At 31.8% G+C, this 16,027-nt stretch overlaps 1 protein-coding gene across 1 annotated transcript; it reads left to right on the forward strand.

Annotated features, from left to right (window-relative positions):
• Positions 1-3,757: 3,757 nt before the first annotated feature.
• On the forward strand, positions 3,758-4,117 carry LOC145588978 (uncharacterized). Its single transcript, XM_081645561.1, has one exon. It carries the CDS (start codon positions 3,758-3,760, stop codon positions 4,115-4,117), a length of 360 nt encoding a protein of 119 aa, XP_081501687.1.
• Positions 4,118-16,027: the final 11,910 nt, after the last annotated feature.

Below are 16,027 nucleotides of genomic sequence, written 5' to 3' on the forward strand. Positions count from 1 at the left end.
AATGATTTACACCCTCTCGTGGAACTGTAGGGGATTGGGGAGTTCCTCGGCAGTTACAGCTTTAAAGAATGTAGTTTTTCTTGAGAATCCCCAAATCCTTTTTTTATCAGAGACTAGATTAAAAAGTAGTGAAGTAGAAAAAATAAAAATAAAGCTGAAATTTCATAGTGTTTTGGCAGTAAGTTGTGAAGGGGAAGGGAGGAAGAGAAGTGGTGGTCTTGCTATTTTGTGGAAGGACTCTGTTGATGTTGAGATTAAATCGTACTCTTTGAATCACATTGATTCTTGGGTAAAATTTCCAAAGCAGGAAGGGTGGAGATTCACCGGTATTTATGGTTTCCCCGAAGAGGAAAATAAGCACAAGACGGGCACTTTACTTGAAAATTTGTGTGGTAGCCGAAACACACCTTGGGTGTGTGGAGGTGATTTCAATCTGATGTTGCTTTCTAGTGAGAAACAAGGAGGGAAAGATTTCAGAAATGATGAAGCCGAGATTCTGAGAAAAGCCATTGCAATCTGCGAACTAGAGGACTTGGGATATGTAGGCCATCCGTTTACATGGACCAATAATAGGGGTGGAGAGCACAATTTACAGGAACGGCTTGATAGATTTTTTGCTAATAAAGAATGGAAAGATTTATTCCAGGGCTCTTTTGTGTCTCACCTTTCGAAACGAAAATCAGATCATCTTCCCATTCTATTGTGCATTAATGAAGGAGTTGGTAGGAAAAAAAAGAAAAAGAAGAGGAAGCTTTATAGATTTGAGGAGATGTGGCTAAGAGATGAGTCGTGCGCTGATATTATAGCAAATACGTGGGATGGAGGAGGGGACATTTGCTCGAAAATAGCACATACTTCACTAAACTTGAGTGCATGGAGCCGAAACAAATTTGGGGATTTCATAAAGGAGATGAAAGATTGCAGAGCCCGAATGGAGAGCTTAATGGCAGAAAATCAATCAGAGAGCGTGATTGCTCAAATGCGGACTTTGGATGATCGTATGGATGAATTGGAGAGCAGAGAGGAGCTGTATTGGAGACAGAGGAGTAGGCAGGATTGGTTGCGGAATGGGGACAAAAATACGACTTTTTTTCACACGAAAGCTAGTCAACGAAAATCCAGAAACCACATCCGAAAAATTAAAGATGGAGCAGGAAATGTGTACGATGATGAGGAGCAGATTGCGGAGGTCATGGTAAATCATTTTTCGGAGCTTTTTTCCTCGGGTGGCCACGTTGAATCTGAAGAAGTTATTGCAAAAGTGGATTCCTCAATCTCGAGTGATCAATTTGCTGATTTGGCTGCCCCTTTTGATGGTGAGGAGGTTCGTAAGGCCCTCTTCCAGATGCACCCCACTAAAGCCCCTGGCCCGGATGGTATGTCTGCTATATTTTTCCAAAAATTCTGGAATATTGTTGGAAAAGATGTCATTTCTAGCTCGCTTAATTTTTTAAATAATGGAGGTGATATAGGTCCTATTAATCAGACACATATTGTTTTGATCCCGAAAAAAAAAGAATGTGAGTCTCCTGTTGATTATAGGTCTATTAGTCTATGTAATGTGCTCTATAAAATCGTGTCAAAAGTTTTAGCCAATAGACTTAAAAAAATATTGCCTTCAATTATTAGCGAGTCGCAGAGTGGCTTTGTTCCTGGTAGGTTGATTACTGATAATATCCTAGTTGCCTATGAGTGTTTTCATTTTTTGAGGAAGAAGAAAGTGGGTAAAAAAGGCTTTTTAGGCCTTAAACTGGATATGAGCAAAGCTTATGACAGGGTGGAGTGGGAGTTTTTAGAGAAGATGATGGTGAAATTTGGCTTTCCGGAAATTTTTGTGAATAATATTATGAAATGTGTCTCTTCGGCGTCTTTTGATGTTCTTGTGAATGGTCAACCTTCTCGTGAATTTAAGCCTAGTAGAGGTCTTAGGCAAGGGGATCCACTATCACCTTTTCTTTTTATTATGTGCGCGGAAGGTTTGTCTGCTTTGCTTAGAGATGCTGAAAAAAAGAATCTCATCCATGGAGTGAAAATTGGGAGACATGTTGAGCCTATTTCTCATCTTTTTTTCGCTGATGATAGCCTTTTGTTTGTTCGGGCAAATGAAGAGGAGACTGAAAAAGTTCTTGATATCCTTTCAACCTATGAAATTGCGTCGGGCCAAAAGCTGAATATGGAAAAATCGGAAGTGTCCTTTAGCCGAAACATTGATCGTGAGAAGAAAAATATCCTTCAGATGAAGTTATCCTTTAAGGCTGTCGAGGGACATGAAAAGTATTTAGGGCTCCCAACTTACATTGGGGGTTCTAAAAAACAGGTTTTTCAGAATATTCAAGATAGGGTCTGGAAGAAGCTTAAGGGGTGGAAGGAGAACTTTCTATCACAAGCGGGTCGGGAAATCCTAATCAAATCAGTCGCTCAAGCTATACCAATTTATGCTATGCAATGTTTTTCTTTACCGGTCACTATTCTTAATGAGGTTGAGAAAATGTGTCGGAATTTTTTTTTGGGGGCAAAAAGGGGATGAAAGAAAAATGTGTTGGGTGGCTTGGAAAAAAATGTATCGATCAAAAATTCAAGGGGGTATGGGCTTTAGAAACATGCTTCTTCTCAACAAGGCTATGTTGGCGAAGCAAGCATGGCGTATTTTGACCAATGAGCAGTCTTTGATGGCGAGGGTGCTTAAGGGTAAATACTTCCCTTCGTCAAATTTTTTCGATGCAAAGATGGTGGCGGGAATGAGTTTCACTTGGAGATCTATTTTGAGTGTGAGAAATGTAATTGAAAAAGGTGCAAGGAAGATAATTGGCAGGGGAAACAATATCAACATATGGAAGGACCCTTGGGTGCCTTCCCTGCCAAATTTTCGAGTAATGTCTAATAGAAGAGATGGTGAGGATATTCCAGAGCTGGTGTGTGATCTTTGGGAGGATAAAAAATGGAATTCAGATACTCTTAACAGCCTTTTCTCTCCGAGAGAAGTGGATGCCATTTCCAATCTCCCAATCCCGATGTTTGATGATGTAGATGAGTGGTCCTGGCACTACTCTAAGGATGGAAGTTATACGGTCAAAAGTGCGTACAATCTTTTGATTGAAGAAGAAGAACTAAGCAAAGAATCTTCATCAAATGTCCCTCTTCCTTTCAACTGGAAACTCATTTGGCATACTAAGATCCCCCCAAAGGTAAAATTTTTTGCTTGGAGGTGTGTAAAGGAGGCGATTCCAGTGAGATTGAGGCTGCAAGCTAGGGGTATGGATGTGGATTGTATATGTCCTATGTGTGGAGAAGTTGGTGAATCTACAATACATATGCTGCTCAAATGTCCTTCAGTGCTGCCGATTTGGAGATACTCAGTTTTGAGGCTCGAAAATATTGAGATTCCTGATGATAGCTTTCGAATGTGGTGTGCAAACACTTGTGGAAAAATAAAAGATTTGAAGTGGTGGGGCTCTTTTTGGTGTTTGGCTTGGGGAGTGTGGATGAAGCGAAATCAATGGGTTTTCGAGAAAAAATCCAAACCTGTCTTTGAAGTTATTCACAAAGCCATCAGTTTAGTTGGGGAGTATGAAGATGTTATGGAACAATCTGCTGTCGAGACACCAGCTCAGAGTTTGGGCTCGATCTGGAAGGCTCCTTCTGCTGGAGTTTATAAACTGAACTCTGATGCAAATTTTCAAGTTCATCAGCAGCTTGGTGTGGAGGTATTCTAAGGGATGAAGGTGGGGAGGTCTTTGTTGCTTATTGTGAGTCGTTGATGGGCAGTTTTGAGGTGGACGTAGGGGAGGCAGTGGCTATGAGGCAGAGCATGTGGATAGCAGTTGAAGCGGGCTTCAGATCTTTTGTGCTAGAAACCGATAATATTAAGTTGTACCATCATTTGAAGAAAGGAATCACACCCATGAACGAGTTTGGTAAGGTGGTTAATGACATTCTTAAGCTTGCTCGAGAGTGTCTTAGTTGTTCTTTTTCTTTTGTTAAACGAAAGGGTAATTGTGTTGCCCATAGCTTAGCTAAGTTAAGTTCCTCTTTTAGTAGTTTCCGTGTTTGGCTAGAAGAGTATCCTCCGGAAATCCATGGGGAAGTTTGTAATGACATTGATCTTTTGTTGGTTTAATAAATGCTAAGCTTGGAGTTGTGTCAAAAAAAAAAAAAAAAAAAAATAGGCACAAATCAAATAAGCTAATGCTAAGCTAAACCTTAGTATCATGACTAGGAATTGAAAGGAAGGCCCTGTTCTTTTGAGCTTATGGGCACAGCAGAGTAAGGGTCAGCTAAGCAGATTAGATTTCAGCAGAGCAGAACAAATTTCAAGGTAACATAATAGAGCAGAGCAGATTTTGGCAATATTATCAATATTATTATTATTATTATTATTATTAATAATGTTGTTGTTGTTGTTGTTGTTGTTGTTGTTGTTGTTGTTGTTGCTATTATTATTATTATTATTATTATTATTATTATTATTATTATTAATACTATTATTAAGTGCATATACCATTGATTTAGGTGAGTGAAAACACAAATAAATGTGTACCATATTTAGCATATGTTAATAGTAGAAAGATAAAAGACAATAGTTTAACATCTTCAAATTATTACAACCGCATATCAAAATAGGAACATAATTAGATAAGAATTTAACATCGTGGTGAATTAACTATCTATCGTCATTTTCATCATCTTCATTGTCGATTTGATCTTCGTTGTTATCACATATTTTAAAGTACACAATTTTTTTTACAGCTTTTTTATTCTTTTTATATCATTGGTTATTATCATTAAATAAAATTATGCATTTATTATTATTATTAAATATTAATTATTGCTTTACAAAAAAAAATATTAAGTATTACTATTCCCTAAAAAAATATTAACTGTTTGTTATTATTATTCTCGGTAAATAGTAGAAATTGATATTATTTTTAATTCAAAAAAAATAGAAATTATTATTATTATTATTATTATTATTATTTTGAAATAATTGTTATAATTATTAGAATTATTAATTAATAATATTATTAAATATTAATTCTTAATATTTTGAATTATTAATTATTATTATTGATAATTATTATTATTCATTATTATTATGAATGATAAATGTTAATTATTAATAATAATAATTATTATTATAATTATAATTAATATTCATAATTATTTATAATTATTTTTAATATTAATAATTATTTTAATTATTTAAAATAATAAATTTTATCATCAATACAATATTAATTATTATTATTGTTATTATTAAATATTGTTTGAAAATAGAGTAGAGTAGATTTCTTTTGAGCAGAGCAGCTCTAAAGAATGGGGCCGAAGTAAAGTAGTGGAAAAATTAACTTTGTGTAATCTATCCTTATCAACAAAGTAAATTAATCCACTAGGTTGTTGATTATCCATACATACATGTATGTTTACTTATAATTAGATGTTCTTAATCTTCTTGCTATAGTCTATGTATGGTAAGACTTAAGAGCATACCTAAGATGTAGAATAGTGGAGAAATTCACTTTCTATATTTTCATTCCTTAACATTAAACTTAAATACATGGTAATTATAAAGAAAACATACACTTGGTTACTAATTACTCATACTTTTTGCTATATAAATAGATGTTCTTAAACTCTTCTTACCATTAGTCCATGTATGGTAAGACTTAATAGCATAACTAAGTGGAATAATGTAGAAATTCTCTTTCTATGTTCCTTAACATGAAAATTAAACACATGTTAGTATACAAGGCACAAATAAACCCACTTAATTGCTAATTACTCCCATACATGTTTTTCTTAGACAATAAGATGTTCTTAATTTTTTTTTACCATGATTTATAAATGGTAAGACATAGGAGCATAACTAAGAAATGAAATAGTGGAGAAATTCAGCACCTTCTACATTACTTATTAGCATGAAAATCAAACACATGTTATTTAACAAATTAAAATAAACAAACTCACTTTCTAAAATTACTACTTGTATATAATAGCATTAGATTTTTCTTAGTCTTCTTATCATTTGCACAATATTTCTAAACAATTAGTTCAAAGTCTTAAAAAAAAAAAAAAAAAAATCCTTCTCTAATTCTTCAATTAAAGTTATCACTTCTTTTAATTCCAAATTCTCCAAATTATTTCCTAGGAAAAAAAAACCCTCCAAATTATCAAATATGATATTCATCTTTAAGAATTTTATACCCATTTTTATATTTATCACCTTCAATTACGTAATACGTATAAATGGGCTCACGTCAACCAACCGTCTTATAACAATTTTTCTTTCCCCATCCATTAGACCACTTTGGTACCAGGAACATGAGTAGAATCATGTTCAATCAAAGGTACCATTTAGACCGGACTACTTAGTCCGGTCCACATTCAAAAAACCCTCTCATAGTTTACTTTGGATGTGAAAGTCCATTAGCTGGTTATATTATACAAAACATTGGAGTTATTAATCAAGAAGCACCAAAATTTGGGGCATTAGTGCTATAAATTGAGATAACTTTATTTAAATTTTGTTTATTCTATTTTATTACATACATTGATTATACATTGATTAGGGAGTATTACATGTTTTACTTCCGAACAAGCATTAGTCGATTTTCAGAAATTATAATTGATATAAAAAAAAAAAATTATTAGATCAACGTGCACCGGTTATAGTAATAGCTTAGGTTGCTCCTATTTCGAAAGTAAGTAATTAGTTAGCCTTTGTTATTATTATTTAACTTATTAACATTTTGTTGTAAAATCTATTATAATATTATAAACATGATATTAATTATGTAATTTTCTATATACACAGTGTTAGCCGCATGGTTTAGGCTCAAATACCCTCATATTACGGTTGGAGCACTAGCCTTTTTGGCTGTTTTATTTTGACATAAACATTCCATCGGAGAACAAATTTCTTTCAATAGTGAGCCATGATTATAACGTATATTCAACCATTTTATTCTACTTAGTATTATGTAGTTTAATTTATTTTGGTGGTTGTGCTTGTCTTTATTTGAATGTTAAATACTTTAGTAAGATGTTTAGCTTATCTTTGTTGATGAATTGTGCACAATTAATACTCTAATAAGTCTTAATATTAGTCAGTAATTAATGTTGTTCCAATAGTATAAGATATATACACATCATATATAATATATAATATATGATATATAATATAAGACATATAATATATAATATAATAAGAATTTATTTTTAAATTTTTAAGCCATTATGAAAGTGTATTTAAATGAATTCTAATAATTTAGAATAATTATTTTATTTAAATTTGCTAAAGAATTACTCCGTAGCTAACCTATTCTTTGAAAAACAAACTTTGTCATTTGCTCAATACGTGTATTAATAATAATATCATACACTACTAATTAAAAAAAGAAGTTCATCTGTATCATATTTTGAAATTATAGACTTGTAGCGATTTCATTTTTCGGCTAGTTGTAGTAAATAACGCAATGTTCCATCCAGAACCTTTCAACTTAACCAAAAAAAATGACTACTATTACAATTTTAAATACCACATTCCTCCATGCCTTTATATATATATATATATATATATATATATATATATATATATATATATATATATATATATATATATATATATATATACACACACGCGCGCGTGAAGTTTTTTACATTTTTATAAACAAATTCATAATTATTCTTTTTATTATTTTGCTCTGTTCATTCTTTATCCCTTAATTACAACATGACATCCATTCAACTCTCAAACATTTTGGAAGTAATACAATAATTTTAAATGGACTTATGATCCCATTTAGTCATTTCGGGTAATTTTATCTTAATTTTACTTGTAATTATTTTTTTTTTTTTTTGACAAGATTTTCAATTTAATTAAAAATTATTGATCAAACTTGGAATTAACCTATAACTTTTTTCAATAGCGTATTAGAAGGTACATTGAAATCTGTGGTGGCTATAACAACAGAAAAATGTATATTTAGCGTACGTTTAATTTTAAATTGATGATATGATTATAAGAAATAAGTGCTCTAGGCTTATCAAGTGAATGTTCCAACAGTATTTTTTTTCTATTTTTTTTAATCTGAGGGTTAAAATGCTTAGATTTAGAAAATGAAGTCGATGATGATCCAAAGTGGTTGAAACACAAACAGAATAAGGAGATGAAGATACTTTTAAGTTGGATTAGAAACAACTATTCTTAGTCTAATAGTCCCCTATTAGGCTTGTGTGGTTCAGTTGTCTTGCATATAAACTTATGAATTAACTTATGATAGACTGCTAGTAACAAAAATTTAAAAAAACCAACCTCAATACAATAATTTACTATCTAATAAAAGACTAAGGCTTTGTTTAGTTCAACTTAGGGCCTGTTTACTTCAGCTTAATTTCAGTTCAGTTCAGTTCAGTTCAGCTCCAATCAGTTCAGTTTAGTTCAGTTCAGTTCAGCTCCTAATTTCCTTCTCTCATAAAATATTCATTTAAGCTCAATTCAGTTCAGTTCAGCTCCAATCAGTTCAGTTCAGCTCCTATCAGTTTAGTTCAGTAAATCTGAACAAACCCTTATTTTTACTTATTTCAGAAAAAATAAGTTCAGATCAGATCAGAAAAAATAAGTTCAGATTAGATCATCATTTTATGTGCAATTTTTTATCGCTAAATATCTTTAGTTTCGTAATGAAAATAATTATGAAAATTAAATATTAATAAAATACACATTATTACGAATTTAACAAGATCCCGCTTGATATATTTTTTTTCTTACAGATTATCGTGCACGTAAGGTCATAGTTAGGTCAAATCAGACAATAAGATCAGAATAGACCAGATCAGAAAAATTCAAGTAATCAAAAATAAGGTGAACCGAACAATAACACTTTATAAATTGTAATATACTCCCGTATATTGTAATTTGTATAATCAACCAAGTTGGAGCCAAATTAAAAAGCCCAAATGTAATTTGTATTATTATTATTATTATTATTTTTTTTTTTTTTTTGGTATAATGTATAATTGTCAAAGATCCTATTATTATTATTTTTTGACAGAAAAGATCCTATTATTAAAGATACTCCGAGATAATATCTTGACTTTCTTAATATTGTTTCTCAATTAATATTATTCATGGATTTTCAGCATATATTTAGTCTATATCATTTAACTTTAGATTGCTTAATTCAAGGAGAGTACATTTTGTTATTTTGTACTCCGTAAATTATATTTAGGTTTCCTTATTAGCACACGTACAGCTATAATTCTTTATTTACTTCTCCAAGTAATTCCTTAATTCTTTTTACCATACTTCTTCTCATATTCTCTTGCCATAATTCTTGCATGAGCTAGCCTATAAATACCCCTTCATACCTCTTATATTCTTCACACCAAAAACCCAATTCTCTTCTTCTCTCTTATTCTTCTTTTCCCTAAATTTTTCATACTTTTCTTCTCCTCTTTTCATACAAATATTATCCCGTATACCTTTGAAGTCAGTTTTCGGGCACTTCTAGTCAGTTTTTGAGGTATTGATGTTTCACAGAAGATTGTTCCTCTCGAAAATCCTTGAGGTTAGGCTCAAGAATCACCCAATTCGGAGTTATATTGAAGGAGTTATGACCTCTGCAATTTATGCCTATTCTTTCCAACGAAAATTCAATTATCTTTAATCCTATTCTTTATCTTCTTCATGGTTATTTTTCTAAAATACAAATACCTATTTCAAAGCTATAATTTTACATTAAAGTATTATTTTAAAAGAGTTTTATAGTCCATGCACATTAGATTTGAGTTTCTGTTGTGATAACCTTATGGCTATGTTACTTGCAAGGTGTATTCGTGATTGAACTTTGAAAGAGCGAAATATTGATTGATATTTGGAATCAAGGTTCTTGAGGTTCTTTTTGTGGTTTTGCTAGCAAGGATCAAGGTACGTTTAGGTGGCTAGATACCTTTGGAAGTGATTGGTTTGAATAACACGTTTTATATGATTTTATTGGTGATTGATTTGAATTATGTTTGGAGGTATTGATTTTAATATTTAATTTGTTTTAATAAAAGTATTTTGAATGATTGATTTTTAAATCATGTTTTGAATGGTTTGAATTACTTATGGTGTTTAAATAAAGGAATTGATTTTAAAAGGTTTGTTGAGTTAAATAAAAGGTTTTTCAAGGAAGAGTTATTGATTTTGAAAAGTTATTAATATGAGATTTTATTCTCAAGTATCTATTTAAAAGGTTTTGATTTTCAAAGTATGTGGAATTATTAAAAAGGAGTTTGAATTATATTGGAATTTACTGGATATTAAAAAGATTTATTGAACCATTGAATTATTATTATTAAGCATGTTGGTAATCCCACTATGTGGATTTGGTTTATTGATAAGGCCTTGGACTTTGTATGACCGGGTCTTTCCTCAAGAATAGCCTTGTAATATAAGGAGACTAGCTTGGGGGGTGTGGACACTTGGGTGAGGAATTGGATTAAAAGAAATTGGTTCTTAAGAAAAGAATTGGTTTTATTAACTATTATTTTGAATATTGAATCATTGGAATCGATTTTGGAATAATGAGTTTGGAATTTATTGGATTAATTATTGGAAATGATTTTTAAAGCATGTTTGCAAATAAATTGAGTTTACATTATCTTGCACTTATCGTACTTAGCATAATTTGCTAATCCGTATTTCTTATTTGTTTTGGTTCGCCCTGTTTACCTTAATGGTAAGCAGTGTTGACTAATTTCAGGTGGAGTCAATAATTGAACATATGGAGTCAATAATTGAGCATATGGAGTCCCGGGAATGGTTTCACCTAGATTAGGAAGTGTTGGTCTTGTGTCTTTATTTTGAGTACTCATAACAATGTTACTATTTTTATAAGTATTAATAAAAGAAAGTTGAGTTTCCGCTGCAAGTTTTGTTATTGAGTTAAGTGTTTGAGTAGCCTTGCGTAATCACGTGGCGGTAATACGCCCAAATTTATCTCTACGGTATAATTATACGTATTATACTAGTATTTCCGTAGAGGGAGATTTGGGGGTGTTACAACAGAGTTCGACACTAATTTTTACTCCATTTTTTCTATTAAAACTGACACGTTAGACTTTTTTTTTCACTATCTATAATATTAAAATTGATTGTAGTTTATTTATTTTACTTTTTTTTTTATAAATGTAATAAATTCATATTTTATCATTTTAAGTTGTTAAATAGATATTGATGTAAGGTTTTATGATTAAAAAAAATATATATAATTTTTTATTGATATTTAATTACATAAAACCTAAGTTAAACTATTGCATCGACATGTATGCAAAGTTTGATTGTGTTAGTTATTCACCAATGTGGGCAGCCACTATAAGGTTACTCAGTTAGTGTTATAGGGGTCACTCAATTAGTGATATAGGGCTTACTTTTTTTTTTTTTTTTTGAGGAAAATATAGGGCTTACTTATTAGTAAGTGTTATAATGGTTACACTGTGAGTGTTGTAGGGGATACTTTATTTGTTAATTATTTAAGAGTTACTCAATACGTATAATAAGGGGCTACTCTAATCTGTTAGTAAAATTCGGGTTAACTTGTCGGTATCATAGGCGTTACTATTTCTTTTTACAAGCGGTCACACGGTGTGCCAGTCGCATAGAAAATGCGTTGTATATTTTGTATATGTCGTCACGAGTGATACGTAAGAGTAATATGCATTTTTTTTTTTTACTTCTCTTATATCTGTGTACACATAATTTTTTTTTTCACTATTATATACTTGTCAGGGGTTACTCGAGTTACTAGGTCAGGATTATTTAAGGAGTTCGGTCAGAGGTTACATACTCGAGTAATTTGGTTAAAGGGTTATTTAAGGAGTTAGGGGTAACTTGAGGGGTTACTTAGTCAGGGGTTACTTGAGGGGTTCGGTCATGGATTACTCGATGGGTTACTCGGTCAGGGGTTACTTGAGGAGTTACTCGGTCAGGGGTTACTTGAGGAGTTAGTCGGTTAGGAGTAACTTGAGTAACCCGTGACCGAGTAACTAGAATAACCCCGACAACTCGAGTAACCCCTGTCGCACGGTACAGCAGGCCACATACAAAAAATTGTGATAAACATATCAAATGTTTATAAAAAGATGTGACTATATTCATGCTATATGTGAATATAAAAATTCCTATTTTTAAAAGTTACATGTTAAATTTCAAGTGTTTTACAGGTCATAGAGAAAAAAGATATGACATTATTTGTGATATATAAAATACAATATTATTACAATGATCATGTTTTTTTATAATAGAAATTATTTTTCCAAGCATATATTGAGTTCACAAAGTTTCATATTTGGTTGGATACACCTTGTGGCCAAGATTACTTGGTCAGGGGTTACCTGGTCGGTCAGAGATTACTTGGTCAAGGGTTAGTTATTCGATCGGTCAAGGGTCACTCAATCAGTTTGGGGTTACTCGGTCAGAAGTTACTCGTGTTTTGGGCATGTGTTAGCCGTGCCAGTCACACAGAAAAAGCGTTGTATATATTGAGTTAGTGGACAGAGTTTAATCATTTTTAAAATGAGGTGGCCAGTGACACAAATAGAAATGAGAAAAAAAATGACTTAATGTAAAGATTGGTTATCAGTAGTTCATTGATTGAGTTGATTTATATTTAAAAACTTTACATTCAATTTAAGAATAAAAAAGTTGTTTTTAAAGTAGATATCATTATTTTAAGAGGTTAAAAATGCATGATTAAGACATCTATGTAAGTAAATTCATTATTACTCATTAAATCGTTTTATCTTAAAATTTTGTAAATGAATATAAGTAATAAGATTTATAAGCCGTGCATCGCACGGGTGCTATGCTAGTTGTAAATTGTAATATACTCCCGTATATTGTAATTTGTATAATCAACCAAGTTGGAGCCAAATCGAAAAGCCCAAATGTATTACAGTGTAAAAATGGGATTCAAGCTCATTCTAATGTAATTGGGCCTCCAATTATGTTGAATGTTTTACTCTTTTAGACGATGTAAAACATATAAGTAGCTTATTAATAATAAGTCATGAATCATACCTCTGCCTTTCAAAAAAAAAAAAAAAAAAAAAAGAGTCATGGATCATACTTTAACGAATGAACGATGAATAATGAATGGATCAAGTTCTAAAAATATATGGTATTTCACTTGTTACAAGTCCTTACAACTAACCTAGAGGTGATCAACATTGACCCGGCCCAAAAATAGAGCGGGTTTAGTCAAGCATAAAAATGCATTTTTTTTGTTAAAAAGCCCGAACCCGGCACGAAAAGCCCGCTTTGGTCCGGCAAATCTGCTACTTTTTGCAAGTTTGGACATGAGGTATCATGTTAAGGCACAGTCCGGCCCGGTTTTTTTTATCACCTCTAACCTAACCAGAGCAAGTCGGAGAATCATAAACAGTGAAAAAAAAAATATATCAAATATCAAACTAGAAAGGTTATTGGTGTGAGAAACCGAAATATCACATTTTCCTAAATGTTTTGTCAAAAAGATGAAAGATCACATTATTTAATTTAAAGTCTTAAGGTTATTTTTTATTTTTTTTGTTTTTTTTATGAAGATGATTCTAATATGAAAATAAAAATTATAACAAGATTATACTCCCTCCGTTTCAGAATGATGTTCCTGTTTCGTAAATTGATGTAAATTTTTATCCATCTTTAACCGCAAATATTTTTAATCTCACACTAACAAAAATTATAAAAGTTGGATACTAATAATCTACTCACCAAGATGAATCAAACTAGATCCCATATAATTATATTTATTCTTATAGATTAAGAAAAATTTAGAAGATTATCTCCTTTTTAAAAAAAGTCAAAAATTTTGTCAAAAAAAAGTCAAACATTCCAAACAAGAACATCATTATGAAACGGAGGGAGTAATAATATTGCAGTAAATAAAAATTATAAACAGTTGAAATTATGAAAATACAAATGAAGATTATTCTAACAAGATTGTTGTTGTTGTTATCATAAATTTTTTGAAACAAGTAGAATGGAATAATCCACTCTATGTTTTATTGGTTAAATTTCATTCATTGATTTACAACATTCTAATTAAGAAATAAGAGGGGAGAAATAGAGGATAGCTCGAGTAGCTACTTATTCATAAGTAGAATCCTAAGTCTCATATATACATTTGGTAGAAATTAGATTAGAGAGTGAAATGAGAATATTTAGCATCTATACTCCTACTGTTTTACCACCTATTGGGGGCCTAAGGGCACGTAAAAAAAGGGTGGGATTTCTCTAGTCCAAAAAGACAATATTACCTCCAATATAATGACGCGTATTTTTCTCTATTACATTTACATGCATGTAATATGCAATGATAAACGCGTAAACTAGTTAATTATTCCCACATATCATATGCGGAATTTAAAAGTTTCTAATCTTACATCGACTAATATAAACAAGGGATTGGGAATATATAATGAATCCAAGAATTTTCATTCCCACATTCTAAATGCATTGTAAATTACTTCCTTTATCTTTTACTAAATTTTGTAATTTATATATATATGTATAGAAAAAGTATTCATAAGGCGGATCGTCAGCGCGTTCATCGAGCTCATCAAATAGTTAGAGAAGCGACGGTTAATTTTATTTGCTTTAGTATTAATATGTAATTTGTTTGTATCCTTGTCAAAAAATAAATAAATAAATAAAAGTAAAAGTATCTATACGCCAAAAAAAAAAAAAAAAAAATACACACCTTTTGAGTACCAAAAAACATAATAATAAATTGTTAATTTGTCATAAATCAAAATACTTTACACTTCATATCAAATTCAAATTAAAAAGTATTATCATTATGCATTAAAGAAAATTATACAAGTAGAAATTTCTTTAAATGTCATATAAAAAGGAAATTCATATACCATACTCCTTCACACTTTAATTTTATACAGTATTACCAATTTCTATTTAGTTTGTACATCATCAAAGCAACGACTTTTGAACAAGTTTCAAAATGTAAGACAAATTACCTTTAAAACAATTTAATTATTTCTTGAATCATCAATAATGGATTTAATTTGATGTTTACACAATACAATCATTCAATACCAATTTATAAATGGCCTTATATTTGAACAAATTTTTTAAACAAGGGTCTAAAATACAATTAAAATGACAAAATTCGCCTAGAGTTTAAGCTATCATTAGCTTAACCATCACACAAAATGGCTATTAAGGGGTGTAGGGTACGTAAGAAGGGGAGTACGCCAGCGAATGATCGTCCACAGAAGAAGAGCACGAAGGTGAGTAGACAGGAGAAGGAGGAGGCGAGTACGATGGCTGAGACGGCTCCTCGGTGTGAATAGGAGACGGCGGTGGTGGTGGTACGAAGACAGGAGATGGTAAGGAGTACTTGGGAGACCACGGTGAATATGCTACATCATGATCAGGTGAAGAATTAGTGTAATGTGGATAATAGTAAGTACCACAGTAATTGGGAGATACCGGGGAGTAAAATGGAGACGAAGGAGAGTAAACTCGGAGTTCAGCTGGTGGTTGTGGTGGTGGTGGTGGTGATATTGTAGGGTGATGATCATTAGGCAGGGTTGAAATAAGGCATTTTGGTAAGTTGGATTTTGGGAGGGTAATTGGTGGTGGTAAATATTGTGTGGTTTTTGAGGTAATGTTGGGGCCTCGTGAAGGCGAAAAGGCGGTGGATGGTGGTAGTGTGGCGGTGTGGGTAGTAGCGGTGGATGTTGCGAGGGTGGAGGAGGATTGTAATAGTGGTAGTGGTGGTTGTTGTTACGGTAGTAGTAGGGTTGAGAAGGCTTCATGAGTAAAATGGGTGTGATTTAGTTTTGAAGTTTTTTTTATTTATTTTTTAGTTAAGGCTTAAAAATGAGGGAAAAGTTTCACCCCTTTGTATATTTATAGACGAAGGAAGGGAGGGGAGCGCTGAGGCGGTTTAATGTTGGGTCCATAGCGAGTTGGGCTCATTGGGTTTATGATTTATGGGCTTGAGGTTGATTTAATACGCAAAAC

Source organism: Chenopodium album, chromosome 17 (assembly GCF_948465745.1).
Source record: "Chenopodium album chromosome 17, dcCheAlbu1.1, whole genome shotgun sequence".
Lineage (NCBI taxonomy): Eukaryota > Viridiplantae > Streptophyta > Magnoliopsida > Caryophyllales > Amaranthaceae > Chenopodium > Chenopodium album.

Coding starts and splice junctions, on each gene's coding strand:
- LOC145588978 (XM_081645561.1), top strand. CDS start 3,758: ATGGGCAGTTTTGAGGTGGACGTAGGGGAGGCAGTGGCTATGAGGCAG.